Source organism: Marmota marmota, unplaced genomic scaffold (genome assembly GCF_001458135.2).
Source record: "Marmota marmota marmota unplaced genomic scaffold, marMar, whole genome shotgun sequence".
NCBI classification, from domain to species: Eukaryota; Metazoa; Chordata; class Mammalia; order Rodentia; family Sciuridae; genus Marmota; species Marmota marmota.
The window spans coordinates 1,184,596-1,202,266 of record NW_026000109.1 but is presented as its reverse complement, the minus strand read 5'-3'; the positions used below and the strand labels follow the sequence as shown (position 1 = coordinate 1,202,266).

At 31.6% G+C, this 17,671-nt stretch overlaps 1 protein-coding gene across 2 annotated transcripts in view; it reads right to left on the bottom strand.

The window, feature by feature from the left end:
• The window catches only part of Vps50 (VPS50 subunit of EARP/GARPII complex), a 120,253-nt gene that overhangs the window by 43,647 nt on the left and 58,935 nt on the right, over positions 1-17,671 (bottom strand). For both annotated transcript variants that reach the window (XM_015506724.2, XM_015506726.2), the window contains exons 15-19: positions 12,739-12,833; positions 12,316-12,414; positions 7,569-7,659; positions 5,017-5,193; positions 1,877-1,995 (exon numbers count right to left, since the gene is read on the bottom strand). In XM_015506724.2, the coding sequence (XP_015362210.1) occupies positions 1,877-1,995; positions 5,017-5,193; positions 7,569-7,659; positions 12,316-12,414; positions 12,739-12,833 (581 nt within the window). The remainder of the gene's footprint in view (positions 1-1,876; positions 1,996-5,016; positions 5,194-7,568; positions 7,660-12,315; positions 12,415-12,738; positions 12,834-17,671) is intronic.

Below are 17,671 nucleotides of genomic sequence, written 5' to 3'. Positions count from 1 at the left end.
CTGAGAGAAGTACTGGAGTCCACGATAGTAGCTTGTAGCAGACAGAAAAGTGACAGGAAAAGAGGTAAGCACAGAGAAGATCACTGAAAGCAATCAAACCTAAATAGTATGAACCCTATCATGAATGCAGTAGTAAACCAATAAAAACTTTAACCAGGAAAATGGCATGATTAAATTTGTATCTAAGAAATAAAATCTAAATTCATATTAAGAATGAAATGGAAGGAGGTAAGACTCTATAAAGCCAAGGTTAGAAAGATGATTGAATAATCTGGTACAGAGATGATTTTGGCATGATACAGGATGGTCATTACATCCTAGGACAGGAAAATTAATATATTCAAGGGAAACTGAGAAGTTAGAATTGATAATAACTGCTAACCAACTGACTTCAGTAATTCACATGACTCAAACTTCTTATGGGTAGGTTATAGGGTTTAGGAGTCGGCATTAACTACCAAAAATAGAGGTATACATACGTGAACAAGTGACTCTATTTTAGTCATTTATTTCAACTTAATAGAGCTTTCGTTTTGGCCAAACTATACTTAAAACATATCTAGTGAAGAAATTCAGTACATACATAAAAACCCATACAAATAAATTTTCCCAATTAATATATCTACAACTACATGACTTGCTCACTTTTAAGGAGATAATTATTTCAGTCAGTGTTTCAAGTTAATCAAGTATCTAGAAATCATGAGGTTTAAGAGTAAGGAAGAGTGTACTTAAATCTATCATTTAAGTCCTTTTGTTGTTGCAGTACTGGGGATTAAAACCAGGATCACACACATGGCACCTAACATTACACCAATCCCCAGTCCCTTAAATCTATTATTTAAGAAAAGAACATTTGTGTTTTGCTAAATTTCTGATGTTAATAATATCAATAAATAAAAATCAGGCACATTTAACTGGGAGGAGGTAAAAAAATTTCTAATATAATTATCATATTGTCTGCCTTCTATAAAATCATCAGTAAAGGTCTTATCTGTAATAAGAACAATACTTCCTATTACCTGAACATTTAGTGTAAAACCCTTGCATCTGAAAATACCAGAGAATCACTATTCACTCTGCCTATCTGAAAAGAAGATAGTTGGTCACAAAACAAAACTCAACCACTAATAGAAAACCTTAATAGAAGGTCCATATACAGAACTCGAAACACCAGAAAATAAGTAGAGACCTGCTGTATTTACTAGATTGAGGCAAAAACACCACAAAGAAAATAATGGCCATTTTCTCTCTGAGGTTCTCTGATCTATGTGAAGCAAGTACTGCCCCGAAAGGCAGCACTGATTTTATAAATCTAAAGATTTTGTTCTTTTGTAAAAACTGTTGATCACTAAATTAAAAGATCTTTGGTTATGCCCAATATTTTCATTTTCATTTCATATTGTTTAAAAATTTGTAAAAAGATTGTCTTGTGAAATTTAAAAAAATAGGAATTAGAATCATTCTGCAAAAAACAATGTCAAAAGGGCTATGTAAATTTTAAGAAAAACTAGTTTAAAACCTTTTTTTAGCCTTTTAAAATTACCTGATGTGATATATTCTTTTTCTTTATTTTGAAATAGTAACAGTCAAATTCATAGTCAAATGAATTCATTTGTGAAATAACAAAATAAAGCTTTGCTAAGTAGAATTTTTCTTAGAGATATTTTTTCTTGAAAATCTACTGTTATGGAATATAAAAGAAAACCTACATTTTCAGTCTTTTGGAATCATTCTTTAAAATACATTAACTTTTTTCATAGGATGTGATAACCACTAAATTTTTATTTTATTTTTTTTCTTGACCTTTAAAGGTAATTCAATATGTCAAGAGTACAACATTAAATGCTAAATACCATATACCCTAAACAATTACCTTTTCACAGGAGCATCTCCTGTCTGCTCATCCACATAATCTCGCTTGAGTTCCTCAGGAACATCACTGTCACTGTCATATTCCTGATAGGCACTCTTTTCTTGTTCATCAGATTCATACTAAAGAGAACAGAGTAAAATACAACAGTGAGTACAAAGAGCAACCTTTCTTGAGTTCTTTCAAAATAATTAAAAGTACATCAATTTTATAAGAAATAGTTTATCTAGGTAAATTCTTAATAATTTAGCTTTAATTTTGCCATCAAGAATCCTCCTTTCATTTTCTTCTCTATCATCCTCCTTAATCCAGCTAAATAGAAATGGAAAAAAAAAATTATACCTATAAAAGCTTGTAACTATCTAACAAAATCACATCTCCATTTACAAAAAAAAAAAACCAAAAACCAAAAAACAACAACAAAAGAAACACTGAGGGCTGGGGATGTGGCTCAAGCAGTAGCACGCTCGCCTGGCATGCGTGCGGCCCAAGTTTTATCCTCAGCACCACATACAAACAAAGATGTTGTATCCGCCGAAAAACTAAAAAATAAATATTAAAATTCTCTCTCTCTCTTTAAAAAAAAACAAAAAACAAAAAACATTGAACCTTAACTGAGGAACAAAGTGTTCTTTCTTTCTTTTTATTTACTGGACTTCAATAGAGAAACGAAGAGTACATTTTTCTTTCTTTCTTTTTAATAAACAATCTAGAATTTTCATCAAACTTATATCCAATTTGTTAACTCATTATAAAGAGGTTGAGTGTGCAATTCTCAACCTCTTTGGAAGTACTAACTCAGTTAATAAACACATACAACACACACATATATTCTACTTAATTCATTACAATGAGCTTTAGTTCCAAGAGCAGCTTAGGGCATTATGTTCAACACCCAGGGACCTATTGAGAGCAAGGACAAACATGGTTGGTTTACTCTTGAAAAGATGTATACCTTCCTAACATTTTCACCATCTATTATGTTACCATGGCCAAATGCCAGCAAGGGGAAGGACAGTGGAAACCACGCAAGGCACAGAAAGCAGTGGCAATATCATCATCATCAAACTATTGTTATCGATTAATAGGGTTAAGATCTGGCCAAAAATTATTATTTTGAACCCATCGGCATGCAATCTGCTGTCATGAATTATCTCACTGAGTCTAAAAACAATTCTGAGAAAGTTTAATCTCATTTGACAGTTGAGGAAACTAATATGATGACAAAATGAAAACAATTTAACAAACCACTTTTTAAAGTTCTATTAAGGAAAAGCATTTCGTTAGGCCATATTTAGATTCAGGTTCTCAAGGACTTAAGTTGTATCTAAAAAGATTAGATCACATATTAATAATTGCAAAAAAAAGCAAAGTAGGCTTCTTCTATACATATAAATAATTCGATTCCAGTGATATACAGATCAGTATTTCATGCAAACTAGGGTTTCCTGGTTATTACAACAGAGATTTATGATTACATGGTATAGTGGGTATTCATTATTTAATTAGATTCTTACAAATTTGCCTAAAATTTATTTGTAAGCTCCAAATCAATGTTTAAGAGACTTTTGTGATTATTCATGGACATGTGCAGAGGCACAAACTCTGAGTCATCAAATATACACATTTTCAGCTGAAGGTATGCTCTGCTTTCTTTTTGCTCTTATACCATAAACAGTTGTCCTTATCATGGTTTATTCAGTATTTTATATTTCCATGCTTTTTGTTGGTGACTTTGTTTAGAATGGCTTCCATTTCAAGACAGTGCAGAAGTCTTCTATAGTGTTCCTAAGTACAAGGCAGATGTGATTTCCCTTACAGAGAAAACGCTTATGCTGGATAAGCTTCAATTTGGCATAAGTCACAGTGCTGTCAGCCACAAGTTCAATGCTAATGAATCAACAGCATATATTACATACGATGTCTTTAATAGAAGCGTACATAAAACAAGGTCATGAATTGATGAGTTGGTGAGTATTTTGCGACTAGAAGCTCACAGGAATTTAATTCTATATGAACCACAGAAGCAATGGTTTAGCATGTGCTATCTGAAGTGTTCACAGCAACCATATGGAACACAATTAATGCAAATAATAAGGATCAAATACTGTGTGGGCATTTTAAAATTTTTATGTATTTTTTTCATTTTCTAATTTTAATTTATATTTTTTAAATTCACAAATCATTATAGAGGGAAACATTATTTCAAAATAACTGAAATGCCTTTTAATTCTTCTCAGTTTAGTCTATATAGGGCAAAATGTCACCAAAGAACCATAGTTTTAAATATGGCTTACTGTGAAATAATTTAAAGTCCATGATAAGACATGATGATGGTATATTTTCCTAGTTGTAGTTTTAAAAATACATGTTAAGTAAACAAAAGAGAAATTCCAAAATTAAATACAGAAACAAATGTAATAGATTTTTCTCAGGTCAAATCTGAACAATTTTCACTCTGGCTTCACCAAATCTAAAATAAAAATCATGGTGAGTTCATTTAGAAATTATGACACTTAGAAGGATGCATCAAACAACATCCTTTGCCAAGTGAAATATCTTGGAATACCTTGATGGCAATTCGGAAGCAAGAATTTTCCTCACTGTTAATAATGGATAACTCAGAATCACAAAATAATTTTCTAAGAGTCACACAGTTAATAAACAATAAAGGCAATACTTATTACCAGACTTAAAATTCTTTCCACTAAAACACTATTAAGACTGTTTTTGAACTTCTCAAAATGTTGCTAAAGCAATGTACTTCTAAATCTTAAAAACATCCCTGCCAAGTGACTAGAAAAGACACTACTCTCTCTCTCAGATAAAGGAACATGGAACAAAATGATTAGATACCCAGGAGTAGAGCTGAGAAAAAAGTGCAGATGACTTATTCCCTCCCATAATCTGGTAAGAACATAAAGCAAGCATAAAAGCAAAATGTATTGTTCAGAAGGACATCATCAACGAAATGTATTGAAAAGTCGCTACCTATACAAGTACTATTGTAAGTATATGATGTACGTACAAAGGTAGCTGGTATGTGGATAAATAAATCTAGCAAATTACCTTCCTCATTGGTTAAAACACTTTCAAATAAATCTAACTTCCTTTTCACAGTATGTTTTAGAAATATCACATACCCCATTAGAAGCCAAGACATCTTCTGTTTCTTCATCTTTGTGGCTGGCCTGAATTTCAAATGGATTCCCACCACTACAGTATTGCTCAAACAAGGTAACTGTTTTCGAAGAAGATGAGACTGGCTGCTTACTAGGCGAAACTGATGGGGAACGAGACTGTTCCATGAATTTAAATTCCTAAACATTAAAAAAGGAACCAGATGTCTTTTAGGGAAAACAATAAAATTCAAGTAATAAACATATTCTATCAATGTAAATGTAGAGTGAATCAGGGAAAAAATCACGATCTAATCTGCTTTTAAATCTTACAGGTTGTCTGAAATCACAATCTTACAAAGACAAGTTTAAATGTTTCCTAATGACAACTCAGTCAATTATATCACTTAAATCAGTGCTATCTGCATCAAGCTACTTTTGGCGTTGACTTTAAGGAATTGCAGATTTTTTTTTAAATAGCTTAAGAAATTTGAATGACATTTAAAGAAAATTTAATGTAGCAATAAAAGTCCTAGCAGGATACAGTTTGAACAAATAGAATTATTTATAAAAATGAATTAAGTCACACACTTTGCTTACTCATATGCTTGTACCATTTAAGATATTCTATAATAAAGCATGAAGTATATATCTTACTTTGTTGTGTACATATCTGTAAACCTTCATTTACTTTTCTTTATATACCAACAAGGAGACGACAAAAACACAGGTGATATTTAACCCCTTACATTCCATTAACTTTTTACATACTATTGGGAATATCACCTGGCTTCTCTATGCTTATATTTCTTCATCTGTAAAATGAAAGGAACAATCTAGATTGGGAGAATCATAAATGCCAGGGCTAAAAGAGTTGTAATACTTGGTTCAAATCATGCATTATCCAGATGAGGAAACTTGAGATGTTCTAAAGGGATTCAGTGCTAAATTCAAGATTATACAGCTAGCTAGAGAAAAAGTTATCTTTTAAAATAATATTTAAAGTTCATTTGAATTATATTTTTGGTTTGATAATTTATCACAAAAAATTCAACATTTTTCTATATCTAAAGATTAATCTCAAATTTCATATTCAATAATATTCTTATTATAAGATCCAATGATATTATTAAAAGGTATTCTTAAATTTCTAAAAGATACATTGGCTTGTTAAGTTTTAAATTATGAATGTGTGCTTTTTCTTTCTAAACTTCAAGGACACCTTAAATCAGATTCACTGTAACACCTAAGAATCATGCGATTTATTTTTCTAATTTATAATTTTATAAACAAGGGGTTAATATAAATTAATGAGACAATTTTTTTAAGTATCCACAGAATACAGTACATGCATCTAGGAATATGGAACATGCATCTAGTAAACAACAAGTTGTGCACAGTGTTCAAGGTAACCCCTTTAAAGGAAATAATGCTTCCCTGAATAGAAATGTTTCAAGGTGCCTCTAAAATAAGTTCTTATACTAAGTATGTATGTAGACATTCACAATTTGATAGTTAAATAAAAATTCAAATAAAATTATTTAAATATATTCTAAAATTAATGTTAAACTTACAATTCTAAATAATGTTAAGAAATTATCTTCATTATATTAGAATCTGTAGATTCTGTTAATGTTAATTACATTATTTTGATAGTGTTAATTAAAATTAATGCTAATTTTGTTGTCTTTGAAACATTTGTTACCAACACATTTCAGTATTTTTAATATTTGAATATTAGGAAAGGAACACACTAGAACTAATCATGTTGTCTTTGCATTTATCCAGACTAAGAAAACTGATTACAGAAAGCCATTCTTTTCAAAGTCAAAAACCGAACATACTACTTTCAACACATGGATCTAAGTATATGCGCTGCATTTTGATATTTGATATTTGTATAACAAAATATTTCAAACAAATATTTGCAGTGTGTTTCAATTAAAGGTAAAATCAACATTTTGATTTTACCTTTAATTTTTTATTTAGGACTTTTTTTTTTTTTTACAGATTCCTTATTCTATAGAGATTCAAGGAATCCAATTAACTAATAAAAATCAGGTAAGTTTTTTTTCATAAGTATCTCTTTTATTTCTGAGGCACTGTCTCAGTATAGGCAAATTTATGAATTGTAGTACAAATTTAAGAGCCTTAGCATAATTAAAAAGGACTTAGCATAATTTAAGTCCCTTTAAGAAAAGAAATATTCTACATATGTAAATAAGCATTTTTACTCAAAAGTACCAAAATATAACTAAAAGCTTTCTGAAAACTTTAAATATAGCAATATACCCTTTTTTGAATTTGAAAGAAAAAAAGGCCAATTTAACTGCAATTCTTCTTAGGCAAAAAAGTTTTCCTGAAGAATGTAAACTGTATTTTGTAAATAGATGGATTTTTCATACTCATGAAACGATCACTCTTATTGAAAGGATTTACCACTAACGATTTTCAAGAAAGGAAGACACATCATGGTTACTTAATTTCACTAATTTTTTAAATGCTCAAATATGCTTTTTTAAAAAGTAAAAAGATCAAAAGATGACAAAAACACACTGCTCTTAAGAAAAACTTACATGAAGTTGCAAAATGCTGAAATTTGACTTAACAGGACAAAGTTCCCAGGTCTCATTCTCTAAGAACATTCTCAGTTCATCAAGTCGTGTTCTTAAAATAAAGAAAATAAACACCTTAAAGAAGAAAAATACTCTGCACATAGGAACTGAGGAAATAAATACCATATAATTATAGGATTACCATGATCATAATCAATTTTGAGAACCCATTCAGATTAACACAATAAACATAAATTATGTTCATTTTTACTTGCTAATACTTTAGAGAAAAAAACTCTCAAATATTTACTAGCTGAATATTTTTACCTTACTGCAAAAATAATGAATGTGTGGAAAATGGCATATTTATTAAGGAACAAAACTAAAAGCTTGTCACTAACTCATGTGCCTAAATATCTTATTAATCATATATCAATGCCAAAACACAGAGAAAGAATTTACAAATTATATGAAAATATACATACTAATACTTTATGCTAAACGGCATAGATCTGACCCATACTTACTCAGCTATAATATTAAGATAATTAATCACTCTTCAAAGATCTTTAGTCAGGACCTATGTCCACATATTAAATTAGTAGGTAAGACATGTATGTTAGTGGACTGTCTGGACAGTCAGTGGACTGTCTGGACAGTATGACATCACCTATGTCATATTGCTCTTTCTTTAATGCTACTATTCTATCTGTCCAGAGTAATCCTTATGTCATATATAGAGTCCCAGGAAAACAAATCCTTGCTTCTAGTTGAATAAAGGGTCAGCACCTGTCCTATTCTTTCCCTTCTTACCACAAGCTGTTGCTACACACTAAAAAACAAAACTCGAGATTTCTCTTTTTTTCCAATACAGATTCTAAAATAAAGAGGTGATAAACAGATAAATATATGGAAAGCAGGAACTGCTTCAAATATTGGGTTTAACAGGCAAGGACCTTAAGATTATTATGTTAAATAAAACAGAGACAAAGATGCAAAAATGGATACAAAAAAAGAACTTCAAATAAATGTAATAATAAAAACAAAAAAGAGTCAAATAGAAATTCCAGAATCAAAAAATAATAATACCTCCAATTAAAATTTATTGAATAAGCAGAACAGCAGACAAGGGGTACCAGAAGACAGTATTAGTAAACTTGAATACAGATCAATAGAAAATACCCAAACTGAAGATCAAATGGAAAAATAGGAAAAAAAAAACAGAAAAGATCATAAGAAATATGTAGTAGAGTGGAAACATCTAGTGTGCATGCAGTTGCATGGAAAGGATAGAAAAAACGAGCAGGAAAAATACTGGGAGAGGGAATGGCTCAGAAATGGTAAAAGTGATTTGTGTCCATGCCTAATACCACACACTAAAATTAACTAAAATGAATTATACATCTAATTTAAGAACTTAAATTATAAAATTTTACAACTCAACAATAAAAAGACAATTAACCCAATTAAAAAATGGGCAAAAGCTCTGCATAGACATTTCTGTAAAGAAAATAAACACACACACACACACACACACAAATGGCCAGTAGCACATAAAAACTTAACATCTTTAATCATTAGGGAAATGCAAACCTAAATCATAATAACATTCACACATACTAGGACAGCTATGATTGAAAGGAAAGAAAATAAGTGTTGACGAGTTTTGGAGAAATCGGAACCCTCAGACAATAATGGTAGGAATGTAAAATGGTACAACTACTGTGGAAGATGGTTTGGCTGTTCCTCAAAATGCTAAACATATTTATCATAGAATCCAGCAATTCTACTTTCTGATAGTTTCCTGTAGCAAATTATCACATAATGAGTGGCTTTAAGCAACAGAAACTTATTCTCTCACAATTCTGGAGGACAGAAGCCCCAAATCTGCAACACTGGGTGAAACTAAGGTATTGGGAAGGGTGGAGTCCCTCGAGAAGCTGTATGGGAGAATCCATCCACCCCTCACCTTTTCCAGCTTCTGGTGGCTGCTGGCATTCTCAGACTTGAGGCTACAGAAAGACCACTCTAACCTCCACCTCAGGTTTCATGTTGCCTTCTTTTCTATGTAGTTTTTCCTCAGCATCTGTACTCTCTCTCTCTCTGCCTTCCTCTTATTTGTGATGGTATTAGGGTTAGGGTTAGGATTAGGGTAATATATAAAATCAAATATAAAAAATGTTTTAATAATTATGCATTGCCACATAATTTCTATGTCATCATTGTTTAAATAAGACTATTTGTGCTTCTAGAAATCTTGCAACACCTAGCAGAAGAATGACAACTTTGGTGTATGCAAACTTAGTACATGAACATAAAGAAATTTAAGGAACTTAAATATATTTTGTAATTTTAAAAGATAAAAATTCATAATGATACTGTGTTCACTCATACTTCATACAAATTTGCCCTAGAAAAAGATAATGATATGTAAATTTTATACAACTACCACAAATAACATGAGTACACTTAATAAATAGATGTTCCTCAAGAAAGCAAAATGCTTCTATTTTCATCTTTTTATTGTATCTACATCTTCAAACAAATAGCCTCAATAGACTTCCAAAGTAAGAGTAATTTGGTTCAAGTATTTCTTCCTTTTCAAGGGCTCTATTTAGTAGTAGAGGATCACAAAACACACTATTATACATTTAAAGAGTTTTATTGAAAAACACACACTTGACCCATATAGCATCATATTTCACACAGCTTTTCAGTATTTGTAGTATGATTTGGTGAAAGGGATATTAAATTGGCATTTATTAGATTTAGATTTATCACTGGCTAATGTAATTTTAGCCAATTCAACATAAGTCCACAGGTATCATTTCTAAACTGCTTGTCAAGTGAACCTTCTTTCATTAAGGGGCAAGGGGGAGAAGTACTTCAGAACACACTGATGGTGGATGCCATATTTACCAAGTGATTTTCACTATAATTTTGAAGTGGCAACTGTTAAGAGAAAGATACAAACTACACAGGCTTAAACTTCTGTTTTAACACTGGGGAAAAAATTATACTAAAAAATAGTTAATTCGTTGCTTTTTCAAGCTGTCCCAAACTTTACATTATACAACACAGCAAGGAGGGGGAAAAAAAAAAGGAAAATGTGTAGGTAATGCTTATAGAGACCATTTAATCAAACCACTTTAAGATTACAACTGATGGAACCACACCCCAAAGAGCTGGCAAGGAAGGGCAGAGACCAAAGCCTATCATCTCCCCCATTTAGCTCCTCTAAAAATACAGCATAGTCACATCAAGGAGAAACAAAGTTCACAAATATTTCTAAGAGAAGTCCTTTAAAACGTGAAATAATTAAAAATATTAAATAATTCATTTCCATTTTCTTTAACTGCACCAGGGTGAATTATTGTGAGGAATCTACATCGTGGTCAGAGTTTAAAATAAAATGCCCATGCCTGTCTGCCACAGAAGACAAACACTCAAAATAAGCAGGATTTAGAATGGAGGCAACTACAGGAATCAGTATTGTTACAGTGCCCGCACCTCAAAAGGTCTCCCCGTTGTTCTGTTGGGTAAAAGCAATCTTTGGGGAAACTAAAATCTGGCATGCTTCTATGCTGGCAGGGAAATTGAGGTTTCTGGCTCCTTTTTCTTCATCTGTGATTAAAAGGCCTCGCTCCCTTCTGTATAGAAATGTTTACAGCCAGACCTTCTGCTTTAGCACAAAAGGAAGTTATAAATAAAGCAGTGTTAGGGTTTCATGCTGTTCCCTAACCACTGTTTCCCAACTACTGTTTCCCTGATGTTTATTCAACTAAATTTGTTTTTTAATTTTCTTCATTCAGTTATGAAACTCAAAGGCTCTGCTTTGGTACAGGTTCAACTTAAATTTACTTTCAAAGCAATTTACTTAATAGTTTACAATTACCATAGAAAACTTGTATCAAAATCTATTTAATTATTAATTAACCAATTGTCTGATGTCCAATAATCTCTCTACTGTCATGGCATATATCACTGTGAGCAGGTAGTGACCACGAACAAAGAAAGAATGCAGAATTTGAAATCCTGACTCTTTCTACCACCAAATAAGAACAAAATCAAAACTTAGTGGTAAAAAGTACAAGTTCAGAATAAAAGGTAAGATATGACTCAATTCAAATGGCAAAATGTATGCAAGAAGCACAGCTTAGGGTCAATCTGTTATCAAGGGAAGTTAAATGTTGGTTCTCTCTTCTCTCAGTTTAACACTGTTTTAAGGATACACTCACAATGCTATGTAAACATTCTTTCCCATCTTCTTCCACTCCTAAAACCATTCCTAGTCACCCTTTCTAAATTCAGCAGTGATGACCATAATACACAATCCTTGCTTTGTAGTCAGTATCTGAGTACCATGAAGTTCCATCCACAATCCATCTTACTCCCAAGAGAGAGATGCTCTCAAGCACCCTTTCTCTGAGTACTGCCTCTTCTGATCTGACTTTCTTACTAATTGCACCATTTATGTGTAGGCATGGAAGGAATGGCTAAATTCATTTGGTTAACCCTGATATAATAATCATCTCTTACCCATAAATAAATCATTTCAATATCTGAGATCCCCCAAGACAAAAAATATATTAATATTGACAATGAATAAATAATGAGAACATTTTATATTTTTGGTGAAACATCCTTAACTAGAGCTACAGAATGTATTCATTCAAATTCAAAAGTAATTATTTATATCAATTAATACTATAAGAATAAGCAATACACAGAACTATTCTCAATTACCTATAATTATTAGCGTTCTTACCTATGGTAGTTCTTGAAATAGTTGATGCTTTGTTTTCTTATAGATTCTTGCAAAACTTCAGACTTGCTACCACAAAATTCTTCTCCAACTTGCATCAACCTGGTTGGATAGGAAGGTTTTTGTAAATTTCTATGACATCTTTTCAAGAAAGAAGAAATTCATATTTCTTTCTTCAAAGAAAGCAAATCATAAAAATTGAATGCTTGGAAAAATTCTAAAAAAATCACAAAGTCAGAATGTTATATAAACATCCAAAGGGCAGAAATATTGAAACACTTATAAACAAACCCAGTAGCAATTAGTTGTGAATGTATAATCATCTATATTTGCATGAAGAAGATATAGATAACTCACTAATTTATCATTTGTTTGATTATAATGGTTGAATCAAACTAAAAAGTAAGACAAGATCTCAAACATTACCTGCTGATTATATCCAAAACAAAGATGAAGTCATCATATTTGAATATAGACAAATCAGTTCCAAGCAAGTAGGTTTTTACTTTCAGCTGAACATCCTATAAGAAAAAAAAATTCAGTAACTCCAAATATAGAAAGTTCTCAAAACCACTATATTTATACATAGAATGAGACATACACATTCTTAACTGGATAAACAGTATCTCTTAAAGGCCATCAGCCAACAGCCTCCAGGGTAATACAATCCCATGAATATCAGATACAAAAATAGTAAAGGTCAGAATCATCACTACAATTCAACAGAGGTCTACAAAATTCTATCCATTGTAAAAAACAACATAAACACCTATACAAGGAAAGAATTAAATCCTCATAATGGAAATAAGGACAAAAATTATCTTTACTTATGCATGGCAGTGGTTGTTTAGAAAATTTAATCAATTAAAATTTAATAACTAAGAGAAGTGACTAAGTACAAGACAATACATATACAATGATACCTAAAAATTGATGGCTTTCAGGTGTATCTAACAAGAACCTTAAAATGAAGAAATTTATTTAACATATAGTAGGGGTAATTTTGATAATATCACACCATTTAAAAAAAAACTAACAATTTCAGTGGGATACAAAAAGAAAACTGAAATTTCAATAAATTGTGAATAATAAAACTGAATGATGAATTCCAATTTTTCCAATTAATGTATAGGTTCAACAAAATTCCAAACAAAACCACAACCAAAACTTATCTTCTAAACAATTATTCTAAAGTTCACCTAGAAGAACAAGATAACTGCTTTTAAAAAATAAAGTTTTGTAAAGATGGAGTAAAAGTTAGAATAAAGTTAAAAGTTATGTACTACCTACATCAAATATATTAAAAACTACTTAAAATTAAAAATGCTAGCAATATAATAATATACACAGAAATCAACAGACAAAAGACAACTCAAAAGTAGTACACAATGTATATTATGTAGATAATATATATAATGGTTTAAAAAGTTGTTTTAGTCAGCTCTTTTGTTGCTGTGACTAAAAAATCCAACAATAACATAGGGAGGAAAAACATATTTGGGTTTCATGGTTCACAAGTCTCAGTCCACAGAAGGCCAGCTACACTGCTCTGGGCTCAAGCTGTGGTAGAATATCATGGTGGAAGGTCCTGGAGAAAGAAAGCCACTTAAGACATGGCACCAGGAAGCAGAGATCCCCTCACCAGGGACAAAATATATACTCCAAAAGCATGCCCCCAGTGACCTATCTTCTGTAACCACACCCTATTTGCCTAGATGGATCACCAGCTAATACATTCAAGGGAATTGATGTACTGATTAGGTTAAGGCTCTCATAAACCAGTCATTTCACCTTTAAACTTTCTTGCATTGTCTCACACATGAGCTTTTGGGGGACCCTTCATATGGTCACCATAACACAAGTAGCAGTAAAAAAAACTTCTACTTTCTGATTATCTACTTTGTGTCACACATTATGCTAAGAACTTTACATATTATCTAAGGATAACAGCAGCCCTGTTGAGCAGGAACTTATAATCCCCCTAGAAGAAGAGCAACTAAAAAGAAGTCATGTAATTATCCTTAGATGCCCAGTGAACAACAAAACTAAGCCTTGAATCCAGTTCTATAATCCTTCAAAGTCTCCTTTTTTCACTGTACCTTGCAACAAATGAAAGGTAAGGGAGTAGAATTATTCAGCAGAACTGAAAGGAAAATTACTTAAATTTTGGGGGAAAATCCTCTTTTAAGCCAGGGACAGTGGCACATACCCACACTCCCAGCTTATCTGAAAGCTGAGACAGGAGGATAGCAAGTTCAAGGCCAGCCTGGGCAACTTAAAGAGATCCTGTCTCAAAACAAAAAATAAAAAGGTTTAGTGTGTAGCTCAGTACTACAGTGCTCTGGGTTTAATCCTCAGTACTCAAAACAAATCTTCATATCACACATCAAAAGAAATGTAAAATGGATTAGATAATTTTTTTGTATATTTTCAAGAGTAAAAATTAGGCTATTGATCAATTTAATAATGCCAAAATGTTGTAGGTAGTTGTACTCTTTAAGTACTGAAGATATAGCAATCTATTCCATCTGATTCAAATGTATGATATCTCAAGGTCATTGTACTGTCATGTGTAACTAATTAAAACAAATAAAAAAAAAAGAAAATCTAAGGGAGTTCAGTAGAGCAGAGGAAAGGGACTGGGGGAGGTAGAAGGGAGGCAAAGAGGAATGGTACTGGCCAAATTCTCTTGTTATATTGTGTGCATGTACGAATCAGTAACAACAAATCCACCATTATGTACAACTATAATGCACCAATAAAAAAATGTGAGAAACAATGACAAAAAAGTCTAGATGAACATTCATAATTACCAGACAAATATACAGCTGAGCTTTACAAGGGAAAGAACTTTCTAAAAAACAATGTAGCATAAGAATTCACAAAAGGACAAAGGTTAATAGTTTGATATCATAAAATGTTAACCAACAGCATACCAAAAATAAGTAGAAATAATAGATAAGGAATTACTCATCACAAAAGTCATTTAGAAAATGAAATAAATGAGCAAAAACTAAAGCAAATAGTTTTTTAAAAATACAAGAACTAATAAAGTTTTATTCTCAATTAAAAGATAAAATATCTCATAATCCCAGCGGCTCAAGAGGCTAAGGGAGGAAGATCACAAGTTCAAAGCCAGCCTCAACAAAAAAGCAAGGTACTGAGCAACTCAGTGAGACCCTGTCTCTAAATAAAATACAAAACAGGGCTGGGAGTGTGGCTCAGTGGTTGAGTGCCCCTGAGTTCAATCCCTGGTACCCACCCCCAAAAAGTAACAAAATTTTAAATGTAAAAAGGACAAACATAAAATAAACCACAAAACATTTAAAATAAAAGAGATAGTGAAAGATTTGTTGGAGAAGTATGAATGAATGGATGAAATAAAGCAGGAGTGGTAATAATATTAAGCAAACTAGAATTCACAGCAAAATGCCTCCAAACAAAAGCACTTTTATTTCAATTGAATGCAGGAAATCATGTGAAGAAAAGGTAAGGTGGTATTCACATTTCAGTATCAGTCAATATGGCATCCCCATATTACAAAAAAGAAAAGCCCAAGAAAACTATGATTATTCTGCAGTGTTAAAACTCCTTCAGAACTGCAGGTAAGTAAATGAGAAACAAGATTATAGACCACAATAATGCAATTAGTAAATCTGATTTAACATAGAGAACTAATTCCTAGTACAAAAAGGAAAGAGATGATCATTTTTCAAATGCTTCAGGAAGAAATTTACAAGTGGATGGCACACAGAATGAAAAGAAAATCTCAAAAAAAATGCATAATAGTATGATCCTAATTTTCTATAGTAAAAGAGGTATTAAGTATTTTTAAACTCACTTTCACTTATCAAATTTTAAAATATAAAAAAAGAAAATTTTGAAAGATCAACACTTTATTTAAAAGCATTCAAACTGAATTCTAACAAGAGTAACAGGGCTTCTCAGCAAACATTATTACTGAGGATAAAGACATGATGATACCCTGAGTCACTGAGATTACAGCCACACACCACTTCACCCAGCGCAGTTGTATTTATAATAGCCCCAAATTCAGAAACAACTCAAATGACCATCAATGCATGAACAGATAGCCAAATTATGTATATGTGATGGAACACAACTTAGCAAAACAAAAGAACAAACTACTGATTCATTCAACAATTTGAATTAACCTCAGAATAATTATGCTGAATGAAAAAAGCTAAACCAAAAAAAAGTATATTGTACATGATTGCATTTATATAAAACTCTAGAAAATGCAAATCAATCTATATTGACAGAAAGCTCATTAGTAGTTGCCTGAGGTGGGTACATGGGAAGTACCCACCTCAAAATCAGCTAATAACTTTGCAGGGGTAGATGAACATGTTCATTATCTTGATTGTGGCAAAGATGTAGGTGTGTGTGTGTGTGTGTGTGTGTGTTCAATATCATAAAGATATCAGAGAAATGCAAATTAAAATCACAGTGAGAAACTACTACACACTTATTAGAATGTAAAATTTTGCAAAACATTTTATTTATAATATGTATAATTATATATACACATATTTGATGTATATGACAAAACTTATAAAATTGAATATTTTTTTTTTTTGGAATTCAGCTACAGCAGGGTTTATTTTATTTTTTTTTAAATATAAGGGCCTTTTATTTAGTAAATAATAAAATCTCTGAATTATTCTAAATATATTGCTCTTTAATTTTTATTTTTCTTGATCTTAAATACATTTTTTTCTTTTGAAATTAAGTTGAAAACCTACAGCTATGATTCACTAAATAAAAAGGCTAGACAAATGCAAAAATGAAAAATAGTGATTGTGTCTATACAATGCTAAGTATTCAAACAAAAACTCTTTTCAGGGCATGAGAGATCCTAAATTGGGCATAATCTCACTATCAAACAAGGAGATATTTGAAAAGCAGTCAGTATAAACCAATTTTCAAAAATTGTTTTTGTTGATTTTCTTTTAATTTGGATGTTCTGTTCCATAAATACAGAGCTAAAGAGTTGAACGTGGAGAATTTAGGATGGTCAGCAAGTGGATTGAGACTTTCATAATCTCATAAAAGCCATTGTTCTCAGATTCAAATAAAATTTCAGCTCAGGGTGTGTGTCACTTATCAAAAGAACATTTTATCACTTCCTGAGCTTGGCTTTGCTGCTTATTTTTTCCCTAGCCCATTCATTTGGCAGTCTGGTGAGGGGGACATCCTTTTCTCTCATCTGAAGTCCAATGGCAATCCAGAGCCTGAGAGGTCACAGTGTCCAGGATCAGTGCTTTATCTCCTGGGAGAAATTTTGGAATGAGCACATCTTCTCATGACTGAAGTTGTTATTTATTAAGGAAGAGAT